Genomic DNA, 19105 nt, shown 5'->3' with positions numbered 1-19105 from the left:
TTTTTGAAATATTTATTTATTGAACAAATTGTTTTTATTATATCGGTCAATTTATAAAATAGTTCTTTTATGTCATCAAAAAGTTTATGAATAACAAATGTTGGCAAGGATGTGGAGAAAAGGGAACCCTAGTACACTGTTGGTAGGAATGTAAATTGGTGCAGCCGCTATGGAAAACAGTATGGAGATTCCTCAAAAAACTAAAACTAGAAAGATCAAATGATTCAGAAATTCCACTCCTGGGTATATAGCCAAAGAAAACAAAAACACTAATTCGAAAAGATACATGCACCCCAATGTTCACAGCAGTATTACTTACAATAGCCAAGATACGAAAGCAACCCAAGTGTTCATCAACAGTTGAATGGATAAATAAGATGTGACACATATATCACCATGGAATATTACTCAGCCATAAAAAAGAATGAACTTCTGCCATTTGCAACAACATGGATGGACCTAGAAGGTATTTGTGCTAAGTGAAATAAGTCAGACAGAGAGAGACAAATACTTGGTTATCACCTATACGTGCAATCTAAAAAATAAAATGAAAGAATGAATATAACAAAACAGAAACAGACTCCAAGAGAACAAACTAGTGGTTACCAGTGAGGAGAGAAAAGGGGGCAGGAGCAAGATAGACGTAGGGGATTAAGAAGTACAAACTACTATGTATGAAGTAAATAAGCGATACAACAGCACAGGGAATATAGCCAATATTTTATAATAACTACATATGAAGTATTATCTATAAAAATTTTGAATCATTCTGTTGTACACCTGAAAACTAATATAATATTGTAAATCAACTATATCTCAATACAAAAAACTTTAAAATATAGTTCTTTTTTAAAAAGTATTTTCAAAAATAAAATTGCAGTGATAATATTTTGTTAGAAATTAAAGAAACTTGGGAAACAAAACCAGATGGGACATTAGCACCAGGAGCAAGTACAACTGTCCCTGGCAAACAAGAAGTGTGGTCACCTGACTTATGAAGTCAGAACTGCATTTTACGTGCTACCCCCTGAGGAAATAATTTCATTATCTCCTCTTGTTGTTCATTCATTTCTTCTAGGGACCCAGCAGTGAACGCACAGAAGGTTCGTGTCCCCACGTGGGCTCACGCTCTATAGAGGTTGTTACATGAACCTACGGGTTCCGAGTCTCCATTGCAATTCTGGCATTGTGTCCTCTGCCATTGCCATAGGAGGCGGGACTGGGTGGCTCTATGGTAGAACATTCTGCAGGTTGGGAAAGGGACAAGATTGGAACGAGCCCTGGGGATGTGCTAGATACATTCTTCCATTTGGGTAGATCCCACTATCTGAATTTTAAAATGTTGGGTTTGGGAGCCTCAGAATTAATGATTTTTTTAATCTAAAATATATGGCTAGGCACATAGCACAGGGAGATCAGCTCGGTGCTTTGTGACCACCTAGAGGGGTGGGATAGGGAGGGTGGGAGGGAGGGAGACGCAAGAGGGAAGAGATATGGGAACATATGTATATGTATAACTGATTCACTTTGATATAAAGCAGAAACTAACACACCATTGTAAAGCAGTTATACTCCAATAAAGATGTTAAAAAATAACAATAATAAAATCATTGCATGTTAATAGAAAAAATAAAATAAAATATATGGCTAGGCTCATAGAGGCAAGAACAGAACTTTTGGCCTCTGGGCCTTTGGGGCAAGCTGGAATCTCTCTATTTCTCATTAGCCCACAGATTTTCCTATCAGCCTTTTGCCTGAGTTATCTTTTGTACCCTCCACAAATAATTACTGTAGAGAAAAACTTCCTATGTTCCTTTAGTATTTGGTGTTTTCCTATTTCTTAGTATGAAGTTGGTAGAAAAACAAACACTTCGGAGTCAGACAAGTATGCCGTAAACTTTAGGCACATTAATGTCCCCTCGGTGTCAAATTCCTCAAATCACCTTATCTAGTTGGGAACAATACTGTGGCGTTTGTGATAGCATCGTGGTCAGGATTAAGTGAGATGTTTCAGGTCAAGTGCCTAGCACAGTGTTTGACAAATAATAGGTGGCCAATAAATGACGGCTAGAATAATGATTAAGGAAGGACTAAAAGGTGTCAGGTCCAGCTATGGAGAAAACTGTCACATAGGCTTCTTCATCCTCTGTTTCAGCTTCCTTCCCATATCTTCTCCCCCCTAATCCCCACTGTCTCCCATTACCAGTACTTGGGACTCTCATTATACCATTAGACGGCCCTCTTTTCCAAGTCTAGCATCTTTTGTTCCTGATTTATCTTCCTCATCTCCTTCTTTTCAGACCTCTCAGTCTTATGACCTATGCTTTTTCCGCCCGCCATATCTAACCTTGTAAAGGTTCTGTTAATGCCATTTATGCCAAAATGTTAAAGACTAATGTCACTTTCATATGCTAGTCTTGCCAGCACGTAAGTCTGTTTTAGTGAAGGTCAACATGATAACTAAGAGAATAAAAGTGCAAACTTAATTTGGAGGCATCAGTAATAGGGAAAGAAGAGAGATTTTTAAAGAGAAGGACTCAACGATAACGATAAAAATAACGAACAGCTAACATTTATTAGGTGCCAACTCTATTTTGCACCGTGCTTTATAGGCATTGCCTCATTTAATCCCCTCACCCAATAAACTATGTACTATTAATATTGCTGTTTTTCTCATGAGGAAAATGCACCTTGGAGAGATAAAGCAAATTTCCAAAGGTCATAATACCAAGTAAGCGGGTCAGACAGGTTTGGAACTCAAGTCTATCCAACTTACCGTCATCTCTCTCTCTTACATAGTCACCTACAGGCTAAATGTTCATCAGGGCAGGTATCTATTTGCTCCTCTTATCATCATTTGCTAAAGCCTGGTGTAGTGCCTGGCACATAGTAAATAATCAATCATTGGTGCATGAATTAATGCATAAATATCAATTCTGCCATAACTTCCTCTCCATTTACCTCTCTGGGATCACCTCTTGCATGGAGACACTGCCTTGCCTAACATTCCAAAACTCTGAATTGCCAGTAGTCCCACATATACGATTCTGTTTCCTGACTTCCTGTCCTCTCTACCTGCAATTCCCATTTCCCCAGAAGTCCCTGGGCTAACTTCCACTTACCCTGTAACAGAGAACTCAGGAGTGATCTGCCATGAAGCTTTCCCTCTCTCTGGCCTCTCCTCCCATCCTCTCCCTCACTGTCTCCTTTCTCCTTCCCACCTTGGTCCAACCCAGCCAGAGTTCTTTCCATGTCCGTCTATACCACTAGACCATGGTGTTTTTGAGGGCACATGTCTGATATACTTTTTTATCCTTTTTTATACCTGACATATTTTGTATGTGACATATATTTTGTACGCATCTGGCCTAGTCTAATTTATCAATTCTATGGCATGTTTTTTTCATACTTAACATCTCTGAAATTGATATACATCTTCCAGTTGATGAAATCTTAAAATTATAATTGACAGTGTTTTTTCTGATTTAGTGATATAAAAAGAAGGGCTGTTTGCATCCTATAATGAAGGGCATCTCAGACTTACTGTAATATAATAATTCATATTAAATAAGGGCTATATGAATGAATGAATGAATGAATAACAATCATAGCCCTCCTCAAATCACATTATTCTTCCTACTTACAACTTAGCTGTTCTGCATCATAGACATTGTGGCAGGGCAACAGCTGAGTATTATTCTTTATCTATGCTGGGCTTTCCTAGAGATAATAAACTCGTTCAAATGATTCTTACTCATTTCTTTCTGGACTGAGGCAATCTGTTCCCTATGCTTTTCTTCCAGGTGAAATTGATCTTCATATCCTCTCCAAAGTGCAGGCTCAATACCCAGGAGTTAGTATCAACACTGAAGTGGTTGAACCAAGTGCTGAACAAATCTCCAAGTACAAAGGTACTTGTAATCCATGGTGCTGTAGATCAAATTCTGTTCTGAAAGGCCTGTCATCCCAAATGCGGCCCTTCGGTCATTAACAACACAGCTGCTGTGGTATGTTCTTTGTAAACTTATTGAGAGAAGAACCTGATTAATTTGTTTTCTTGGCAGGAGTGACGAAACATCTCAGAATATAAATAGTGATGAGAATCCCCCGCCCTTTTTTTTTTTTACTGACTCTCCATCCCTCCCCTGGTCATCAACTATTATTTTTGATATTTATTCTTAGAGACAGAGTCATTAATTCACTCAGAGGTATTTAAACAGAATCCTTGCCCTTAAAGAGCTTACGTTTCATTGCTTACAGCAGGAATCAGGAAACTTTTCTTTAAAAAGGGCCATAGAGTAAGTACTTTAGACTTAGATGGTCTCTGTCACAACTAATCAGCTCTGCCACTGGAGCCCCAAAGCAGCCATAGGCAATACATACACTAATGAGTGTGGGTATGTTGCAATAAAACTTTATAAACACTAAAATCTGCATTTTATATCATTTTTACCTATCATGAAGTATTCTTCTTCTTTTGATTTTGTTCAACCATTTAAAAGTGTAATGGCACAAGATATGAAAGAAGCATGAAATCAGAAAGTAGTGTATATTTTTAGCTTGCAGTCTATTTAAAAATAGGTGGTGGGAAGATATGGCCCATGCCATGGTTTGCTGATTCCTGACTTACAGAATCATATCACCTGTCTTACATCAATTTTCCATTGATAAAATTCACCAGTTGATTTCCCATTAACACCAAGATAATAGTACCTATGTCTGATCAGGATTCTCATAATTATTTCTTATTGACTCCATTCTCTAATTTCATTTAACACTAGAGGAAAAACTAGGATGAACTCTTTGGTCCTCTGGAGATTTATAAAAAGGAAAAATGTGCTTTCTATCTGTTATGTATATAACACTGATTGCATTAAAATTCTAAATGGAAATGGGTTCCGAATTTGCAGTTAAAATTGATGGTGTGCCACCTCTTCTCCGTATTTTAGAGCTTGTAGCCAAGACATCAAACCTCGAGAACATAAAGTTTACTTGGCATAAGGAGACATCATCTGAATATCAAAATAGAATGATGGAGAAAAAAGAACTTCAGAAGTGGGACTTTATTCATATGATCCAGGTAAGAAATATTTATTGTTATACACTCCCAGAAGAAAGATTTTTCAGAAATATTTCAGAGTACCTAATATTTTAACTTTAAAAAGAAAAATGAAAATCTGATTTCTGATTTTACAAGTGACCATTATCTGTCCAAACTGAAGTTAAAGATGTTGACAATACTAAGAGATTCTCTGTAACATTTAAAAACCCAGTTTTCTCTATGCAAAATACCCCCATAGTTACTGATTTTTTTTTTCAATGCTGGCTTAACTTTTGTGGGATTGAAAGTTCATAGATAGTAGAGTGTAACACATCCTAACACAATTCTCCAGTAACTCTAATGGTCTGGATGGACCAACATCCCAGAGTTTTTCTGAATCCTCTTGTTTTTCCCTTCTTTTGATGACCTGGCTCGTGTGCACATGACAGAAGGGCAGGCTAGATGATTTCTCAGGTCAACAAAGTGTTACTGACATTAGTCAGTCATTACATAGGAATTTATTTCCATGGTCCAGCACTTATAGTGTATTTCTTAGAAATATGATAGTGTATTTCTTAGAAATACGATAGTGTATTTCTTGGAAAGGGGGAGACAATTCAGTAGGTGGTATGGGGACATACTTCCAGAGGTCACTGACATATCTGGATAGCATATAGGTGTATAGGCTTTGGGTGTTGGCTACCATTAAAAGATGTGTATATTTTAGAAATACCACGATGAACAACAAGATGCTTTTTGCTTTCTATAGTCCACAAGCACAGTCATCCCAAAGGAATAAAGTTTTTAAAATCATAGGAAGAAATGACTCCAAGATCAGCAATATCCAGGCAATCCTACATCTTTGCTTTCTTAGCGGACAAAATCTTTTACCTATAAGAGAGTCCTAACGTTGCTCAGCAAACCTATGTTTCTCTACTAGACTTACTTTCCCACCTTCTCAAACAGCTGGCCCTTGAACAACACAGGTTCGAACTGCGTGGGTCCACTTATATGTGGATTTTTTCAATAATAAATGCTACATGACTGGACGCAGAACCCCAGAAACAGAGAAACTGCATACAGGGAGGGCCAACTCTGTGTTATGTGTAAATATTTGTGCACAGAGCGTTGGTGTTCCTAACCCCTGCCTTGTTCAAGGGTCACCTGTATAACTATCTCATACCTCCCTCTCTCTCCTTATACCTCCTGTAATCCCTCCTCCACCACTCATTTCCAACAGATGACCTCACGTCCTATTCTGTAGCAAAAAGAGAAACCATCAGGTAGAAAATCATCTTTCACTCTCCAAATTTGCAAACATAGCTGCACCTGTACGCACCATGTCTTTCTTTCCCCTTATTACAAAAGCCTCCCTTTATCAAAAGCCAGTCCCTCCACATAGGCTCTGGATCCCATTCTTATAAAATTCCTCTTTTTTTTTTTTAGCATTTAAAAAAATCTGTATTCTACAAACATACCAGTGAATGCTATAAATAAGGGAATATGACATAAAACAAAATGAAAAATATATGTGAGACTGTTCTCTTTAGTGTACAGAATTCATGGCAGTTGCTGCACTATCTAGCTACTTAAATAGATCTATATCTATAACTATATTTATATCTATATTTATATATATATAAAATTCTTATATAATGTTGCAGCTTCAGAGATCATTCACCAGTTTCTCTCAAAAGCTCCACGTCTGTTCTTTCTTTCTTACAGCAACTCTGCTTCCTCTGCATTACTCCTCTGTCCCTCTCCATCTACTCTGCATTTTTCTGTGCTATTTCTCTGTCTCTCTATTGCTCCTTGCGGTCCTAGCATTCTCATGACATCCTTCAACTTGATATTCATAATCAACTGCAGAGCTTCTGTGTCTATTAGATCAAATTTCAGAGCATCTGCTATGACCCGCCTCCTCTTTTCAGCCAGGTCATGTCAGGGATGGTTAGCCATCTTGTGGCTGCATCTGGGTGCCTGTCTATGTATGGTCCCTGTGATGAACAGCATGGAGTGACATGATACTAAATACGGCCTGTGACGCTTCACAAGCCGTGTGCAGCTCCACTGTATTTCATTCATTTGTGTGAGAGGGGCATAGCTTAGGTTGTTTATGCTTTACACAATAAATTCTATCATGGCATCTACATAAAACATTGAATTCTTGTTTAAGAGAGCTGAAGATGAGATGTAAGAAGTGTCTATGGGGGTAGATTCCAGGGATGTAAGTCCTTAGGGAAAATTTTCTACTGCCAATCTTTAATTCCAAGCTCTATCGTGTTGGGTGGAAAGACCTCTCTCTCCCTGCACTTCACCTTCACCAGAGATGGTTCAGTTATTAAAAATGGGTGGGCTTACTTCACTCTGGGTCAGAAAGAGAAAAACAAATACCGTATGCTAACACATATATATGGAATATAAAAAAAAAAAAAGCTACTGGTGAACCTAGTTGCAGGGTAGGAATAAAGAGGTAGACATAGAGAATGGACTTGAGGACACAGGGTGGGAGGGCAAAGCTGGGGCAAAGTGAGAGTAGCATCGACATATATACACTACCGAATGTAAAATAGTTGGCTGGTGGGAAGCAGCCGCATAGCACAGGGAGATCAGCTGGGTGCTTTGTGACCATCTAGAGGGGTGGGATAGGGAGGATGGGAGGGAGGGGATATGGGGACATAGGTAGGCTTATGGCTGATTCGCTTTGTTGTGCAACAGAAACTAACACGGTATTGTGAAGCAATTATACTCCAATAAAGATCTATTAAAAAAAAAAAAAGGGTGGGCTGACTCCTAGCACCCTGGAACCATGCATGTAACTTTAGGCTTTATCCAGTCCATTTCCCTAGAGAATCTGTCAACATCAAAACCTGTCACATTTTCCATGATTTTAAAAAAATCATCTGTGAGCCTACGGTGAAGCTAGTGCAAAGGGCTTAATTTTAAAGCAACGCTCCATGAAATGGAATGTTTCTACGGTGCCGGCACCATTTTTGCCCAGAACTACTAAAACTCACAAAATATAAAGTGAGCATTAGAATTCAGTGCCCCCATGTGGAATGCAGACTGTCTCGAGCTATAAACGTCTGTGTTAATGAAGCCAGAAAGAGTAAAGTTTAAGCTGTTTGACTCTAGTTGAGTAAATACCATAGTTTCCCCTCTCCCCAAATATTTTCTCACACTATTATTCTATGTCTATATATAACATCTTTAATTTTTAAATTTCTTAAGTGTTTTGTTGAATAAAAATCCACTCAACTTGAACATCAAACCTTCTAGTGAGTATTTAGTCCAAGCGACAAAGACATTGACATAGAAAAGCATCTCGTTTCTCTCTTCCTTCACTTCTAGATGCTGTATTATGTAAAAGACATCCCAGGCACCCTGAAATTCTTCCATAGTCTCTTAGCTACCGGTGCTAAGATTCTCATTACTCTTGTGTCCGGTAAGTTATTTTCCTTCAGCCTGAATTTTGAAACAGTGATAGCGCATGGATACATGTGTTTGCAGGCAGCTGGTATATTTCATCTTCATTATGAAATTCCTGATTTGGCTTCTGATCAGAGTCAATTAATTAACACAGTATTAGGAAAATCCTTCTCAACAGCTTTCCATTTAGGAGTTCCAGTGGAATTGAATGTCTGTTTACTTCTTTCTCTCGAGCAAATATATCCTTGTTGTCTCTATATAAAAAATATTTATTTAACATACAGCAAATACAACGGATAGGAATGTTTTTAATGAGACTAAAAATAGTAAATATTTCTATTTACCTCCTTTTTGTCTCTTGAATGTCTTTCTCTTCTGTGATGTTTATTAATAAATATCAATAAAATAAAGGTTTAAATATTTGGGACACTATCCTATTTGATTAATTTGCATTTCTAGAGCCATTATCAATGTTCATTTAGGTTTTCTCAAATAAGTATCAAAAATGGTCCCCTTGTTTTGTTTTGTGTTGTCGTGTTATTTTCCAAAGAAGGCATTTGATCATGTCATGTTGTTTCCAATGATACAATAAGTACCACACAGAGAACATAAGTAAACAGATTAGCAAATGAAACACTGACATTGTTGCATGCATTAATTCATTACTTCTTTCATTCAGCAGTCTTTGTGGATTGTCCACACAGTGCTAGGCAGGTTCACTGCACGTACACAGCAGCCTCTATCTCCCTAAGCTTATACCAGACCCTGTACTCAGAAACCATAGGTCGCAAAATGCATTTATTCTTTTCTTTATAAATTTATTTATCTTTGGCTGCATTGGGTCTTTGTTGCTGGCCGTGGGCTTTCTCTAATTGCTACGAGCGGGGGTTACTCTTCGCTGTGGTGCGCGGGCTTCAGCAGTTGTGGCGCCAGAGCTCAGTAGTTGTGGCTCACGGGCTCTAGAGTACAGGCTCAGTAGTTGTGGTGCATGGGCTTAGTTGCTCCCCAGCATGTGGGATCTTCCCGGACCAGGGCTCGAACCTGTGTCCCCTGCACTGGCAGGTGGATTCTCAACCACTGCGCCACCAGGGAAGTTCCCATGTATTCTTAAATATGAGGAATGGCTTTAAGGATGGCAAACATAGCTGTTGCCTATAATCCTGGGTTTGAACTCATGTGGGAGTTTGGCAAATGAGAGTTCCTGTACACAACCTCTTCTCTAAGGGAACATTTGATATACTATTTTTATCTCAGGTTAGTTAAAAATACTCATTTGTGTGGGAGAGTTCTATCTTACCATTTAGAAGGGCTTCTGTAAACTGGATGTTCCCCACCAACCTCTCTCTAAATTAGGACACTTGGGTAAAGCACTTTGTACTGCATTTAGGAATACAGAAGTCAATTTAGTTATCAACACTGAGGGCAGTCTATTCTTGATAATCTGTGTCAATAATAAAGAAACGGTGTTGCAGACAGAAATAGCAATTCATCCAGTAGTCATATATGTTTGATTTTAGGATATATTTCATATCAAATGAAGATCTACTGTTATATATATTTGGTTTATGCTTAAATATTTTCAGAAGTCGAGTATTGGAGTGTCAGAAGGCAGCTCTCTATGAGTCTATGCCTACCAATAAGAAAAAGCCAGCCTAAGGTTTAGGAAGTGGAATGAGCAGTCTACAAGCAACTGAGAATGGACCAAGTGCCCTTATGGATACAGTATTCTGCTGGCTACATCATGAATACGTTAATAGAATCCGTGGTTAATTGGCATCAGGATACGTGCAAACCAAAACAGGTCCAGTGAAATGCAGGATGAGACATAAAATCAAGAATGCTGAGGCGCTTCCTAGCTGTGTGAACTTGGTCTGTGAGTCTTAGTTCGTGCAAGGCCTATTTCCAGATAATCATACCTACATAATACGGCATCTATGCATACATTTAGTTCACAGGTACTATGTCTATATACACTCATGGGGAAAAACAAATCAAAGAAAGGGAGTAAAAGTGCAAAAACCAGTTAGCTTTCATAAAAAAAGGTATTTTGAGTCAAAACTTATTCATTCTGTAGTTTGACGGTGGAGATGTTTTACTAACTTTTTCAGCACACAGCTTACAATTTTTCATTACTGCACACAGCAGTGGGAGGCAGGTATCCCAAAGAGGAAAACACTGGTAACACACAACCCTCTTAACTCCGTGCTCTTCCTAAGATACCAGCTCCTTACTTCCCCCTTCTACCCCTCTTATGTGTTACCTAGAGCAGTTTAACTCCCTTTTGCTCTGCCTCTCTGACCTAGATAAACCTGTGCACCTATAAACCCATCTTAACAACAGTGTATTTCTCTGAGATAAATTCTGTTGGCCCCTCGGTGTGTGGAAGTGCCTATGGTCTTCTTTTTTAAAAATAGCAAGAACTGCTTTGTCGTATTAATAAAGCTGATATAAACATATGGGTCAACTTTCAGGAAAATAGAGCATAGTCAATTTCCAACAGTGAAAACAAAGTTAATCGCAAGAACTTTCCAATCAGATTTGTTTTATATCGTTGTCAATTAACATGTATAGAATTGATCCACATTTTTATTAGTCACTTTTTCATTTGATGATATCACTGCAAATCCCTATCTGCCTGACCAGTCTTTGGATAGCAGACAGGTTTGGGAAAGCTCCCCAGGTCTGCTGAGGTGCCTGATCAACTTCCTACCTTACCGCTGTAGAAAAACCATTACCCTAAACTACCTTCTCAGCCCCAACTTGAACCCCCATTCTTCATACTTGCCCAATGAAAACATTCCTTAAACTTGAATATTACCCTAAAACTTGAAACACCTACACCAAAATGGTTCACACTAGGCTCTGTTTATATCACATTTGTTGCAGTCACTTTCTAAATGGAATTTGCTTCATAATTACCCAGAAGTGAAGAAGCCTGTTTGTGTATTTCCTTTCTTTGGGGGCAATATTCTCATCCACAGCCTCACTGCAATACAGCAAACTGAGTACTCGACGCCAACAGAGTCAGACAAGCCTAGATCTAGTCACTAAATTAAATTTCTAAGAACGCTCATCAAGCCAGTATCTCACCTAAGCACATAATGGTATGCCTGGATTAACATCTTGCTCTAAAAGGTCATCTTAAATATGCCCCACAGCTAAGGCTTCTGCCTGTCCATCCGAGTCAGACACTGACCTGTTACCGAACTGATGCGTTCTCTCTGTGAATAAACTGAAGTACTCAGTTACTTGAGCACCATATGGACACCCATTGTTTGCGATTTATTAGATTCTAAGATAATGAAATACGGGGTCAGTTTCTAGATTTAATTATGCAGGGCACCTAGCTTGGTTAAGGTGACAGGTGTATTCAGCATATTCAAACACAGCCTACACTCTTGGTCCCAAGTTGACTGCATAGGACAGTCGTGTAGATTTGGTTCATTCAGCTTTTATTGAGCTCCTCTAGTTGGTCACTGCTAGGCTCCGGGGTTGCAAAGATGACTGTTACTCCTCTGCCTTTGAAAGGCTCCTAATCTAATGGAGGATTCAGACGTGTACATACTTTCAAAAAGGTGCTAAGTTCTGATCAGAGGCAGATAGGGAGTTTAAGGAGAGTTCCCGGAGAGCAAGAGGCTCTGCCTCTTATCTCTAGTCCCAGATCTTTGCAAAACCCTTGGCAACTAGAAGAAGACACCCAGTGAATGTGTTTGAATTGAACTGAATAATTGTTTATTATTTCTGCCTTATACTATCCCAACAACAGCTAGTTCTGAATGTCCATTCAAAAAAAGATACCATGTTTTAGCTAACATGATAGACATGGAATCAGAGAATACAGAAAGTTCTGGGGATTTGAAGATGGATTTAATACACAGGAATAAAAGACTCAATAAAGAAGATACACATATTCACACACACACAGTGCACACCGAAATAGGCAGAACAGAGGCTTTTCTCCAGTTCCTAAGTATCCATTAAAGAGTTAGCCCAGCTCAGTAAATATTTATTTATTTATAACAATCAGAAGTTCCTGATTATAATGATAAAAGATTTGATTTGGGATGAAAAAGAAGAGAAATAAGAAGAGGTGGATTTTTAAAATGAGGAGTATCCCACACTAAAATAATGTTAGTGGCATGCTTTTCTGCAAATGTAGTAGCCAGGCATTCGTTGAGAGAGTTGCTAATTAAAATGCAACTTATCTGGTTACAGGAGACTAGCCAGGAGATCAGTGACATTTTCTGTCTTGCCCTCTCCTTATCTAAGGAAGGAGGCAAATCATGGTGTGTTATTTTTAATAAGGGGGGTGGGGGTGAGGGACCTGGTTTATATCATGTTGAAAACAAAAGTAACACCATATATTGTGCCCACCGAGAGCCATTATGATAATGTATCAGTCAGAAAGTTTCTAATTGCTCAGCTCAGAAATGGCACTGAGTCACAGAACACTGACACCAGCGAATTCTCTGCAATTAGTGTTTGGTTCTTTTTTCTCTGCCAGGGTGAAAAAAAAAAAATGATAACAGAGCCTTTCCTCAACCACCGAAATATTTATTTTCTTGTAGTCTTGTTTGCAGACAAATTCTTATTTAGGCAGTCACCGTCTTTGGAATGAAAGATTTTTGTAGTACATGCTCATGACCCTCATTTTTTTTCCCACTGAACTGAGGTTTTATTTTTTTCTGCTTCATTCCAATTCCACCTTCCTCTAGAGCTTATCCTGTAGTTATCGTTCCCTCTTCTGAAATGTTAGTGGAACATCAATTATCTAGGCTATTTATTATTTACCACTTTCTGCCTTGGTTATTCTCTTTTGTTGAGTTAAATCAGGAGACTTTAGCCAAGCCCATGGATGAGGCCAACCTCCTATAATTATATGTAGAATTGTGTGGCTATATAGTGTTTGTATACTTTTCTGGAGAGTCCGATTACTTTGATTACATCATAAAGGAGCTTTCGGAACCAAAAGAGTTCACGCCTTTGAAATCTTAATTTTTAATCCTGGAAACTCATAGAGTTGTAAGTTCTCTCTTATATTGCTTTGGCCAAGTCCCACTTAATTTCGTAACACTTCAGCAGTGTTTACCATGTGCCAGTCATGGTTCTAAGTGCCTTACTTTATCAACGTGGTGATCCTTGGAACAATCGTATGAAGATATTCTATTATTATCCCTGATTTATAGGTGACAAAACTGAGGCACAGGTTCATAAAGCTAGTGAGGAGAAGCCAGACTTCACACTCAGAAAGTCAGGCTTTAGAGACCACTCTTAAATGCTGCACATATCCACTATCTCTGTAACAGCCCACTATTAGATGCGTATATTAGAAAGTCCATAAATAGCCGTTCTTTTGTTTTGATTTATTAGTATTATTACAGATTTCTGAAAAGCAAATTTGTCTTTTTACATTCTCAAGATTACAACCAGTGGAAATACATTATCAAAGTAATTCCATATAATATTCATTTATTTTGTAAGCACTTATTACACATCTGCCATGTGCTTACCATTGAGCAATGATTCACTTCAATTATCTCATTTAATACTTGCAGTTGCATTTGGGGTAAGTATGGTTATCTCTATCTTATAGATGAGAAAACTGAGGTTCTGGGAGACTAAATACCAAACCTCATCTCATTCATGAAGTGTCAGAACAGTCCAACCTATCTCTCCCACAGATGCTGTATCTCTTAGCTTCTACACTGGGCCAGGTTTTCAACTAAATACAACATACACTGCTAATATATCTTCTAAAGCTGGGGACAAAATTTTTAGGACTCAACCTAGTTGTTGCTGTCCAAGGCAGCATCCTGTAATTGTATAGACATGAGAGGCTATCCCATCTTTGGTCTGGGTAAACTATCATTGTATTTGCTGTGCTCTTTCTTTCTATTTCAATTTTTACTCTTAGACCCTTTCCTCTGAACCAGACTAACATAAACAACTGCCTTCCTCCTATCACCACCTGAATGTCCAACGGGGACCTCAGCCTTATGTCTCCAAAACCAGATGCCTGATAACACATTTAAACATGTTCCTCCCTCATTCTTCCCATTTCCAATAATGGCAATTTTCTCTTTTCAGATGCTTGGGCCAAAATGACTGGGATCATCACTGATTCTTTTCTTTCTTTCACTATCCAAATTATTATTGTTAACAATATCCAAATCATTAGCAAATGGCATTGGATCTAGGAGTGTAATATATAAAAAATTCAACCACTTCTCATCACCTCCAATCTTGCTGGTGCAACGTAACATCATCTAACACCCAGATTATTGCAGTAGCTTTCTTACTGTTCTTCCTGATCTGTCCTTACGCCCCTATAGTCTATTCTCAATAGAGAATAGTCCATCTGTATGGCCAGAGTGACCTTATGAAAATGCAAATCAGGTTAAGTCACTCTAATATTGTGTTGTCCAATATGGAAGCCACAGTTGGCTACTGAAAGTGAAATGAATTAAGATGAAGTAACACTTAAAATTCACTCCCTTAGTCACACTAGCCACAGTTTACATGTTCCATAACCATAAAGTGGTTACTGGCTACGATACTGGACAACGCAAATATGGAACATGTCCAAGAGTCCAGAAAGTTCTATTAGACCACACTACAATGGCTTCTCATCTTTTTCCATATGATTTAGCACCCAGTCTACTCCTCACCATCACCCATACAACCTCCTCTCCTTCCACGCTCCCCTGTGTTCACTCAATTCCAATCTCACTGGCTTCCTGGCTAGTTCTTAACATGCCAAGCCTGTTCCTGCTTCAGGTCCCTTGCAGTTGCTCTTCTCTCTACCTGGAGTAATCTTCTCTCTGATATCTGTGTGGATTGCTGTCATGTCTCTGCTCAAATGTCACATTATTAGAGAGACTATCTGCGACCACCTGATATAAAACAGCAACCCATCCAACTCTTTGATCCCCCTTATTCCTTGCTCTGATTTGTTTTTCATTAGCACTCTGCACCATCTGATATATGATTTATTTACTTATTTAACTTTCTCTCCTCCCACCCCCTTCACTCCTTGAACTGAGCTACACAAAGGCAAGAATTTCTTTCTTTTAAATTGACTGCTCTATTCCAAGCATCTAGTGTACTGGTTGGCAGAGTAGGTAAAGGAAAAGAAGAATAGCTGAAAGCATGAATTTTGTTCTGTTGCACAGGAACCAGTGGCTGGGACAAGCTATGGAAAAAGTACGGATCTCACTTACCCCGGGATGACCTCTGCCAGTGTGTCACGTCATCTGACCTCATGCAGATGCTGGACAAGTTGGGGATTAAGTATGAGTGTTATGACCTTCTGTCTACCATGGACATATCTGACTGTTTTATTGATGGCAATGAAAATGGAGACCTGCTTTGGGATTTTTTGACAGAAACCTGGTACTTTAGTACAACAGCACCACCTGATCTCAAAGCAGAAATTATGAAAGATCTACAAGAGCCTGAATTCAGTGTAAAGAAAGAGGGAAGGGTTCTTTTCAATAACAGTCTGAGTTTCATAGTGGCTGAGGCATAAATGTCCACCATGAGAATGTATTCAAAAACTATAGTTTGAACAATTTTGATCATTCACTTATTTGTGCATTAAAATTATAAATATATCTCATAATATAAACAGAGCATTTTCTCTGATATGCAAAATCTAGAAAATCCCAAGATATTCTTGGACTTCCATGTGGAATCATACATGACACTGCTGGTCTTATCCCATCCCTTCTATCGGTAAAGAGACTACATGCTGTCTACACACCACATAATCTGGAAAAATGAGACAACTAAGTTTCACGGGCTTATTGACAATAAAACCCTTTCCATTTGTTGATTATAATGGAATTTCCTGGAATACTAATAAAATATGTGCTATGGATTTTTAAAATACTAGTAAAGTATATGCTTATTGATACCTTGGACATTAAGAAAGCATACGTTTATTGATTTTTCCCCTTCTGTGAAGAAGTATTTCTCTATGTGCATTTCTTTATTGTAGTTTCTTATTTTTATAGATTACTCTAATTAACTTTGTTGTGTGTTGTCATTTCCTCCCACTTTGTTTTCTCTTTTAATTTTGTCTATGATTTTGTAGTGTTTTGTTTGTTTTCTGCTATACTGAAGTTTTTCTACTTTATTCAGTCAAATTTAGTTTTTTTTCCTTTTTTAATTTCTGGACTTCTGACACATTTTAAAAGGCCTCCTAAAACCAAGGTTTTAAAATATCAACATATTTAATCATAATAATTTTATAATTTCACTGTGAAAAAATCTTTGATATGTTTGAAGTTTACATAAGTATAAAGAGTGAGTTGAGAACAAGCTGATTTTCCTCAAAAAAAAAAAAACCATCTATATCAACACAACTGACAAAAAAAAAACCCACTGACTTAAAATACACCTTTTATCATTCACTAAATTTCTTGAAAACACTTGAGTCTATTTCAATACTCCATCGTCCCTATGCCCCTCTGTCTTAAGATCTCCTCTAAGATCAAGAATCATCTTTAGGGCTTCCCTGGTGGCACAGTGGTTAAGAATCCGCCTGCCAATGCAGGGGACATGTGTTTGAGCTCTGGTCTGGGAGGATCCCACGTGCTATGGAGCAGCTGGGCCCGTGTGGTACAGCTGCTGAGCCTGCGCTCTGGAGCCTGTGAGCCACAACTACTGAAGCCCACGCGCCTGGAGCCTGTGCTCCGCAGCAGGAGAAGCCACCACAACGAAGCGTAGCCCCCGCTGGCCACAACTAGAGAAAGCACGCTCACAGCAATGAAGACCCAACCCAGCCAAAAATAAAATTAAATGAATAAATATATTTTTTAAAAAATCATCTTTAACAGTAGTATTTCAGAGGATTTTTGAAAAGTTTTTGATAATCTTTATATTATCTTTAATAATAAGCATCTATCATTCTTAAAAAAAGCACACCTCTTAATTAAGTAATTTTATAATTAATAAATACATATATTTTAAAAATATAAGTAAATAATTACTACTCCCTGTTAGAAACAGAACAAAAGTAAGGTTTTACTAAAGAGGTCATGGACCCTGATTCACCAGTGAGGAAACATTCAACATAGTATGATATTCACTCTTTCACATCACAGAGCTACCACTTAATGCTGTGGTATAGTCACTTAAAAAGGGTTAATGCCTTCCCTCAGGCCCAGGAAATACACTGGAGTATAGAACCTATTTCTACCCACAAATTACCAAGCTTTATCGTTCATAATAAGTAAAACTGACTTGCATTACTCTCTTTTCATGGACAACTTTATCAATATTTTTTTGAATTGTCAGTTGCAACAAATGAAATGACAGCTATCCAATCAGATTCCTGAACATGAACCCTGAACCATTCATCATGCTGATACGTGCTACTGACAAAGGAAATCTGTGAAGCAGGCACGATTGATGGATATGGACCATGACGACCTTGAACAACTTCACCAAAAAAAGTGGAAATCAAGACTACAGAGCAAATTACGGTCTTTTCTAAAAAGCACATGTGCAAAACAAAACAAGAATAGAACTACCATGCTGCTTAAAGATGAAGAAGACTAGCCATCTATAGACAGATGTTTGTAAATATGGCCTTTTCCTCATACAGCCCTTACTATAAAATACGAGGATAAATAAATTCTCACCTGCTTCAATTTAATGTAATGTGAACAGTCAAGCCTTTTTTAAGAGAAAATCCTTAGGAGTTACCTACCAGTCAGTGGTGGAAAGATACAAGGGTACAACAGGTACGAGGGATGGAACTATTGGCTTCTGCCTGCACTGCATGATATTACAAAGGACTTGAGGCAGTCACATATTGAATATTCAAGTCTGTTTTTGTGGTTCAGAAAAAAAGCCCACAACATGAATTTGGAGTGTTGTTTTATACATCATCGTACATCTCCCAGTGCTTAACACGGGGCCATGCATAGAGAAGATGCTAAGTAATGGATTACTTTCTTTCTCAAGCACCTATCTTATACCTATGTGTTTATATTCTTGTTGTAACCACAGCTCAAGAAACCCAACAAAATTGTTTGTTGCCCTTAGTATAAACCTTAACTTATTTAAAGTGTTTCTGACACTTTTCTGCATTTGTTAGAGAGTCCTGCCAGATCCAAAGTATTAAGTGGAGCAAAGTATTTTAGGGCCTTGATTCTTGCTTATTGTAAAAATTGGCAACTTTCTTAATTGAAAACTCTGCCAAGGATATAAAATGGAGAAAAGACAGTCTCTTCAGGGAGTGGTATCGGGAAAGCTGGACTGCCTCATGTAAATCAATGAAGTTAGAACACTCCCTCACGCCATACACAAAAGTGGACTCAAAATGGCTTAAAGACAAATATAAGACATGACATATAAAACTCCTAGAAGAGAACATAGACAAAACATTCTCTGACATAATTCATGGATAGCAATGTTTTCTTAGGTCAGTCTCCCAAGGCAATAGAAATAAAAGCAAAAATAAACAAATGAGACCTAATCGAACTTACAAGCTTTTGCACAGCAAAGGAAACCATAAACAGAATGAAAAGACAACCTACGGAACAGGAGCAAGTATTTGCAAACAAAGCGACCGACAATGGCTTAATTTCCAAAATATACAAACAGCTCATACAACTCAATAACAAC

The 19105-nt window shown here is 38.1% G+C and overlaps 1 protein-coding gene across 1 annotated transcript in view; it reads left to right on the top strand.

The window, feature by feature from the left end:
* The window catches only part of HNMT (histamine N-methyltransferase), a 35926-nt gene extending 19541 nt beyond the window's left edge, over positions 1 to 16385 (top strand). The window contains exons 3-6 of the mRNA XM_060151516.1: positions 3804 to 3911; positions 4950 to 5080; positions 8393 to 8486; positions 15643 to 16385. Coding sequence (XP_060007499.1) covers positions 3804 to 3911; positions 4950 to 5080; positions 8393 to 8486; positions 15643 to 15998 — 689 coding nt within the window. The 3' untranslated portion in view covers positions 15999 to 16385. The remainder of the gene's footprint in view (positions 1 to 3803; positions 3912 to 4949; positions 5081 to 8392; positions 8487 to 15642) is intronic.
* Positions 16386 to 19105: the final 2720 nt, after the last annotated feature.

The sequence above is a fragment of the Lagenorhynchus albirostris genome, chromosome 6 (assembly GCF_949774975.1).
Source record: "Lagenorhynchus albirostris chromosome 6, mLagAlb1.1, whole genome shotgun sequence".
NCBI lineage: Eukaryota > Metazoa > Chordata > Mammalia > Artiodactyla > Delphinidae > Lagenorhynchus > Lagenorhynchus albirostris.
Note: the sequence above shows the minus strand (reverse complement) of the source record. Positions and strands in the feature narration are given on the sequence as shown.